The 8263-nt window shown below is 52.4% G+C and overlaps 1 protein-coding gene across 1 annotated transcript in view; it reads right to left on the reverse strand.

Moving 5' to 3' along the window:
* The window catches only part of Ovol2 (ovo like zinc finger 2), a 31092-nt gene extending 24202 nt beyond the window's left edge, over positions 1–6890 (reverse strand). Inside the window, exons 1-2 of the mRNA XM_008850277.2 lie at positions 6503–6890; positions 5629–5849 (exon numbers count right to left, since the gene is read on the reverse strand). Coding sequence (XP_008848499.1) covers positions 5629–5849; positions 6503–6602 — 321 coding nt within the window. The 5' untranslated portion in view covers positions 6603–6890. The remainder of the gene's footprint in view (positions 1–5628; positions 5850–6502) is intronic.
* Between the last annotated feature and the right edge of the window lie 1373 nt (positions 6891–8263).

Raw genomic sequence — 8263 nt, forward strand, 5'->3', positions numbered from 1 at the left:
AGGACACAACCTACCTGCGGACACATGGCTTACAGGTGCTCACACTGAGATTCTGAATGTGGCCTGTTGTCTGTAAATCTGTGCCTACACTGTCCTCAAGACAGGGAACTGGGTCCTGCCATGAAACCTCACAGCCTGCCTCATATTGTGGTGAGGAATAGCTTCAGTTTCCTTAATTTAAGACTCAACAGTGGATCAAATATCAAAGCTACATATTGATTGTGCCTATTAGATAATCCCACAATGCACTACTGTAATGCTGAAATAAAGGTGCTTGGGTTGGACACCGCCCATCAGGTTGTCTGTGTACTCTCTGAGTTCTTTATTTCTTACCCTGAAAGTGAGAACACTGGGCCCTGTAAGGTTCCCATGGCGTATCCTATGAATGTGCACTCGGTGTACTCTCCAACTCCTTTTGCTGGCCTTTCTTTACTGTAGAGGGTAGAGAGCTACAAACTGCATTTCCCAAAATCCCTTAACCTTGAGCTGGACTTTGTCAAATACAGAACTTCTATCAGAAGGCCTGGATTGGATCCTGCAGAGGCAGGTAGGAGCCAGGGGGAGGAGGGGGAAAGGAAGCAGGCAGAGGGAGAGGCAGAAAGGGAGGAAAGAAAAAGGAAGGGAGGGAGGGAGGAAGGGGGAGAAAAGAAAAAGAAAAATTCAGCTAATAAACGAACAGAACTGGAATACCACTATTTGCAGCACCTAATAATTCAAAATAATTATGGGCATCAACAGCTCCCACAGTCACAGAAAGATAACAAACATGCTCTGCTTCTTGATGGACACCCTCCCCCGCACACACACATCGTGACACATTCAAACCAAAATAAAGTAACTGATAGAGCATACAGAGCCACACAGGCCTGTACATCTTTCTACCACTGGAAATCTCTACACTGAACTGGCCGATTCAGCAGTGACTGAGGAGCTTCACTTTTAATCCCACATGGTTTAAAAAGCTGCCCATGGCAAGGGTTACCCCACTGAGCTGTGTATCCTTAGCTCTAATATCCATTTGGAATAAACAGAGACTAAAATGTTAAGGTGACTCATTCAGCAAAACCCAGACCATTGGGACCTCTACAAAACAAATGACCCACTGCTCCAACAATTAACTTGTGAGCACATAAAAAAGAAGTGGAGGAAAAAAAATATATAAATAAAAGGCAACTGAGGGCTATGCCAAATGTCAACCACAATGTGTGGACATTATGAGGACCTGATTAAACAAACTGGAGAGGAAATGTAGGAATTTACGAGACATTTAACAATGTGAACACATAATCCAAGTGGGTGTGATTGGGGCACATTCTGAACCACTTATAATTGATGTATAGTCAGGCATTGCTTAATGATGGCTCCATTCTGAGAAAGGCCCTGTTAGGCAACTTCACCATTGAGTGTATTTACACAAGTCGACGTCACCTGGAATTAAAAGCTTACGGAACCACAGTTCTATGTGCGGCCTGTGGTTATGTGGTATGGTTTGATACTGCTTCAAAGTCACATGAGGGAAGGTGGGGGATAGAAGTGGGTGTGGATGGGCAGGACTGGCATGGCTGATGGCTGCCAGGACTAGGTGACAGATACGTACTATTCTGCCTTTGAAACTTTTCATAATTAAAAGTGGGAGGGGAAAAAGTGCACACATCTGCCACACACTGTCACCACCCCCTAGAGAGTCAGGTGAAAGGTGGAATACTTTTGAAGAACTCACGGGAGAGGACAAAGAAAAAGACAGGGTTAGAAAGGACATTCACCAACTAGTCCCTGGGTCCTGCCAGCTGCAGTGAGTAGGGAATAAACCACAGTCAACTCAAGAGTTCACTCAAGATTTTTGTTTGGAGCTGGGGGTGGTAGCACACGCCTTTAATCTCAGCACTTGGGAGGCAGAGGCAGAAGAATCTCTGTGAGTTCAAGACCAGCCTAGTCTACATAGTGAGTTCCTGGCCAGCTAGGGCTACAGGGAGACTGTGTCTCAAAAAGACAAAAAAAAAAAAAAAAAGATTTTCTTTTTTGGGGGGAGACTCCAAGGTACAAAGATGATATGTATTTTCAGGGTTTCTCTACCCTACAGTTGCAGTTGGAGATCTGCAAAGGGTCCCCCAAGGGACCCAGATGGATGTATCTCCCTGATACAACCTGTTTTGTAAATTACAGAATTTTCAGTGTGAAAGAGATCATTTCACAAACCACCCGAGGTCTGCAGATCAAGATCAGATGGGCAAGAATGGACTTTATTTTCCCAACCTGCCTCCAAACTCTTTCCAGACACACTTACCACATCAACACAACCAGGTTGTCGAATCCCAGGTCCCTACTGCAGACAGCACAACAAAACCTGCTAGGACTGTCCGCTGACTTCCTATTGGGCAGTTTCTACATGTGCAGAAGTGCTCAACACTATGCATCCATGCTTTCACCTCACAACACCCAGAGGACACAATGCTCTGAAAGGCTGGTTCTTTTATTTCATGAGTTCTGTGAACTCATGAAGCTTTGAGGAGCACACATATCTATGACCACAGCTGGTGACTACCCAACGGAAGCTTTCCTCCTCACAAGCCTTCCAAAGCTGTTCCTCGGCCCACATAAGAGTCCCCACTCCTCTTGGCTTGGCCCTTTGACCTCCCCCCATCCTGCCTTAGGGTTCCTTTTCAGCTCCATGCTGCCAACTCTGTCCCCGACTCTAACAAGTGTGTTTTTTACCCTTTACTCACCAGAGCTTTGAGTCCTTTCCTTAGGCACAGGCTCAGCCCACTAAGGTCTGCCAGTCACCCCCGTTTCCACACCCTTCAAGTCCGTATGAAGAACCCTTCCCACTTACAGCAATTACATCTTTGCTGGTACCTTTGGTGTGGCACTCATTCTCCCATAGCGGAGTTAGCGTGGGTCTCCCTCCAGCCCAAATAGCCACAATTATGGAGCACATACAGTGTCAGCCCCTTCACTTATTTATCCTCACACTGTATTAGGAGGATATCATTAACATCTGCATTTTACAGATAAGGAAACTGAGGCCCAGAGGACTGAACCACTGTTCAAGGACACACAGTTCTAAGAATTGCCAAAAGCCAGTACTTAGATTCTTAACCACACAGCTAGAAGGTTCTGGAACACCAGAGTAGTATTTGTTTGTTTCCTTTTTGTTTGTTGAGTCAAAATCTCACTATATAGCCCTGGCTGACCTAGAACTCGATATGGAGACCAGGCTGGCCTCAGAGTGACAGAGGTCCACCTGCCTCTGCCTAAGTGATGGGATTAAAGGCAGGTACCACCATACCTGGTCTATAGGAGCATTTTTATGTCTCGACTGCCTTGCATTTAATGTAGGATTGCAAGATTGTTTCTTCTGTGCAAGGCACAGGCTCAAACCTGCCCTTTCTCTGGACCTACAAGCCCACTGCCCAGTGTGTCTTCAAGTTATGAAAACTAAGTCAATAAAACAATATTTAGGGATATTTAAGACTAGGAATGCAGCTCAGTTACAGAGTGCTTGTCTAGCACACAGAGGAAGGAGGGCTGGGTTCTATTTTGGGGAGCAATATGCCATGCCATGAATGGACCTCATCCTTGAGTGGCTTTCTTCCTCTTCCAGTCAAGAAACTAATTCTTAGAGGAAATTCTTCATTCTGTACGCATTATAAAAAAGTCATACAATATGCTAAAAGGTAGGCAATTTGCTCAGTCATTTGAAAACTGTCAATATCACAGCTGGAGCATTTCTAGAGGCTTTGAGCATGCTAATATCAAGATGCCTCCATTTTGATGCAGAGGGGAAGAGAAGGAACTTGAATGCCTTTGGTGAATAAAATCTCCCTGGGAAAGTGTGGAGAGCTGGTTAACGGTCTGAAAGCCCTTCCCCCATCACAGCCCCACCTTATCGTGGAAATGATTGCTTTATTCACTTCCTTAATCCAAAATTCCAATGGCACTCTTTGCCTGGGGGCAAGGAAACTTCCAAAATGTAGAGTTAAGGGACTGGATCTCTCTCCATGCCAACTTGGGGGTTGGAGTGGGAGCAAACTAGTTACTCTCCTTCCAAAACAACCTTACAGTGTCTTTCAAACCTGAAGTTAAATATGCAAGTGGGACACTATGTCGAAAGTCCCAAAGGGCAAGCGCTACCAGCCTCAGGCAAACCCTTCCCTCCCACTTAACCCCACCTGGCCCAGAAGTCTCAGACTAACTGACTTTGAACCTCAGCAGAACTCTGCTAAGAGCAGATGCAGTTGGCAATATCCTTTAAAGAAGTCTTTCCTGTGGATTCCAGCTCTAGCCACAAATCCTAATTCATAACCAAATGCAGTCCAGCTCACTCTTCGGCCAAGCCCTTGGGAAAGTAAAGGCTGCTTTTTCTACCCCTCATAGCATCTGGGCTCTCCCTCCCTTTCCCACCTCACTTGAGCCTGGGTCCCTAAAGTGGCGTGCACCTTGGAGCACCTTTGAATTACCACCTACTTTACACAAAATGGCACAGATAGCTTTCCAGGCTGGGACCAAGAATATATGCACAAAACACCACCCCCTACTTCTCTTTGGCTGGTTATGAGTCATCAGGACAGGATTCCTTAATCCCGGGGGGTAGGGGACAGCTTTGAACAGGTGACCACCAAGACAGTCCTATCCAACAAAGCACAGGTGTCATCCAGATACCACGTTACCTACAAGTCTGTAATTTTTGTTTGTTTGTTTGTTTTGTCTTTTTGAGAGAGGGTCTCCTTGTAGCCCCAGCTGTCCTGGAACTCACTATGTAGAACAGGCTGGCCTGGAACTCACAAAGATCCGCCTGCCTCTGCCTCCCAAGTGCTGGGATTAAAGGTGTGCTGCCACCACACCCGGCCTGTTTGTTTGTTTTTAGAGACAGGGTCTCCCTGTAGCCCCAGCTGGTCTGGAACTCGCTATGTAGACCAGGCTAGCCTCCATCATACAAAGATCCACCAGCCTCTGCTGGGATTAGAGGCCTGCGCCACCACACTCGGCTAAGTCTGTAATTCTTGAAGGGCACATACATTCAAGAAACCTGGGAGTGAACACTTTTATCTTTTATCCACTAATTTAATTCTTAAAGATTTGAAAGAAAAGGCAAACTCAAGTGCCCTGCGTAAACCTCGCCACTAACTCGCTGCACATGGGCACTAGGAACAGGGGTGGCTGCGACAGACAGGTCCACTATGTGCCAAGCTGTCACCACTGTCCCTGAACTCAAGGAAGGACGCAAAACTCTCAGGACCGCAAGGTGCCAGGGACTGCATCCCAGAGAGAGTCACTTCGAAGATGCCAGGTCCCCCACCTTTCTGCCCGCTGGTTAAGACTCTGGCCTTGCGCACAGACTGGGCAGGGGAACCGAAGTAGTTGGGCCTGGTCCTCAGCCTCTCTAGAAACCACTCCCGGCGTCAGGCAGGGCCACGACCGGAGGACTGCGTCCGCTTGGGAAGCCGGCCCAGGCTCAGCTGCACGGGAGACAGGGCGCGCGGAGTCTGGCCGCCGCCCAGGGGCAGGTGCAGGAGCGCTGGCCGGCGGGGCCCCGGTGCGCGGGCGGGCGCAGCTGGGAGGGGCGCCGGTCTGGGAGCTCGACGCCAGGGAGTGGTGCAGGTGGCGGCGGGGGCAGAGTCGACACCTTACCTTGATTTTTGACCTGGCAACCGGGCGTTGCGTCGCCGCCAGGTGTCCATCGGGGCCCTCGGCGTCGCGGAGCTCCGGGGTTTCACGGTCGGGGGCTGGCGGAGACGAGCTGCTTTCGGCGCCTCCAGGCTCCCCGGTGCTGCTGCTGCAGCCGCCGCTGCTACTGCCGCCGTCGCTGCGGCAGTCCTCGTTGGGGTCGTGGAGCAGACAGCCCAGGCCCACTGCGGAGGGAGGGGACCGCGCCCCGACACTCAGCCCCACGCGGCGTCACGCCCGGGCGCCCACGGCAATTTGACCTGCGGGCGGTGCCGCCGCCCCGCCCCGGACCCGGGCATCTCGCCAAGTGGGCGACGCCGCCCCCGGGGGTTGGCGAGTCAGCCCGGCGATCGGCCCCTCGAACTAACTCAAGGTGTTGTGGGGACCGATCCTCAGCCCCAACCCCGGCGCCCACGAAGCCCCGGGGAGCCCGCGCAGCGGAGGAGCCCGCGCGCCAAGTTTCCCTGGCTCCCGCGGAGGCGGCGGTGCCCTCGCCCCACCTCGCTGCAGAAGGGTTAGCGGACCTTCGCGTGCAGTCTACAGGACTTGAGGGCAGGGGAGCCCCCAGAGGCTCACAACTCCTTCCAGGGCCACCGCGGCCCGCGCTGCAACCAACGGTCCCGCCGCCGGGCAATTAGAGGCTCTGGCTAGGGGGAGGGAGCGCCGGCCGTCCCAGGTCTCCCGTCCTCGATCCCCGATCTCCCCGCCAGCAAGATCCCGGGGACCCCGGCCGGACTCGGGGAGAGATGGGGACCCCAATCCTTGACCCGTGCATAAGGGCCGCGGCCACCCTGCCCCCACCCAGGGGCCCCGCGCCCAGGCCCGGCCCGCGCCTCACCTGGGATGTAGGTGTCTGCCCTTTTGTCATCCGGGAGCTCATCCCAACTGCGGACCGAGGCTCCCGGGCTCCTCCTCTTCACCAGGAAGACTTTGGGCATGGTGGGGTCCCCTCTCCCGGATGCTCCCCGCTAGGGGCGGCGGTGGCGGCTGGGTCCCCCGGCTCCTAGTGTCCAGAACCCACCTTCCCTCCCTCTTCCCGCGCCCCCCCACCGTGCTGCCCTGGCCTCTTCCCTCTACTCCCGGCGACTCGCAGCTTCTAGGCTCTGCGGCACCTATGCCTTAAATCCTGGGTGAGACCACGCCGCGGAAAAAGTTTCATAAGGTGGAATAGAAAAGGCACCAGGAAACTTGGGAGTGAGCATGCGCCCTGCAACATAACGGTGTCAACAAGCTCTCTACCTGTCCGACCGGTTCCGGCGGCCGGGGCTGCCTGTTCCAGCCCTTCCTTAGGCATGAATGTTTGCAAAAGAATTTAACGTCTGATTCTCCCCCCCCTCCTCTTTTTAAAAAAGGAAGAACATTTTTTTTTTTAAATCAACCCTCGTCTTTATGCCCCCATCACGTGCACTTGAGGATGAACTCTTGAGCAAAACCTAGGTCCGCGTCCCCGGACACCCCTCCTATGAGTTGGGGCCTCCCACAAGTAGGACCCCAACTCCGAAGTGGATTTGTCTCCGACAACCAAGCCTGAAACTGGCTCTGGACCTTGTGAATTCTTCTCCGGGCTTGGTGAAATCTTGGTGGTCAGATGTGGGCGGGTGGTCCGACAGACTCTTATCAGGGTGGGGGTTAGAAGACTCAAGTTTCCTGACATCTGGAACCCCCTCTAAGAATAGAAAAATTCCGCATATTTGGATCACGTCGTTTTACTGATCCGGGCCACTCAAGCTAAGAAAATACGGCTTGTTCTATCTACCAAAGAAGCTTCCACCCCGAGACCTCGCACCCCAGGAGCCCCTTCATCCCAGATGAACGCACAGTGGAGACGAAAGCTAAGTGCATGTTACGCAAACGCAGCTTCAAGGCCGGTCTCCAGTCCTCGTCCCCTTCCCATCATAGCCTTCCCCCACCACTCTCAAATTCGGAGTCTGAAAAGGACTTCTCCAGGAAGCCAGTAGAAGAGCTATACAACCTCTCGCCTCCACTGGAGTGTGTGTTGGGGGCTGAGGGTTAGGGGGATGCTGGCGGGGAGGGAAGCTTTGAGGATTTTTATTTTTATTTTTATTTTTTGTTGTTTCCTGTCTACCTTCATTCCTGGGGGGAGGGGGGAGGTCTAGTAAAAGATGCTAAGTTTAGAAGAGGGGCCGTGCTCACTTTGGGAGTCGCGCTGTCTCTCCCACGACCGTTGAGGTTCGCCCAGAACAACCCGCACAGCCATCGTGCAGGGCGCCCAGCTCCAGGGGACTATCAACCCGGTGGTGCAACTACTGGGGGCTGCCTGGGTGTGTCTGACCAGGGGTGCCCTGGCGTCTGAGGCTCTCCAAACCGCCAGCCTCACCTGCCTGTAACCTGACCCGCTGCGTGCTGACCACTGGGCCGGGGAATCAACAACACAGCGGTTTTCCCGGTCTTCTTCCGCCTTCGAATGGCCTTTGGGGACAGAGCAGCCTGGTAACGGATTTCTGGGCTAGGCTGGCGTATTTTCAAGACGCACGGAGAGGGGGCGCAGCTCTGCCGAGGATGTGGAGGGGACGAGGTGCACGGACCATGGCTACGGATCAGCCCTCAAGGATTCACTCTGTGGGGACTCCACTCTGAA

This window comes from Nannospalax galili, unplaced genomic scaffold (assembly GCF_000622305.1).
Source record: "Nannospalax galili isolate Female #2095 unplaced genomic scaffold, S.galili_v1.0 scaffold245, whole genome shotgun sequence".
Taxonomy (NCBI): Eukaryota; Metazoa; Chordata; class Mammalia; order Rodentia; family Spalacidae; genus Nannospalax; species Nannospalax galili.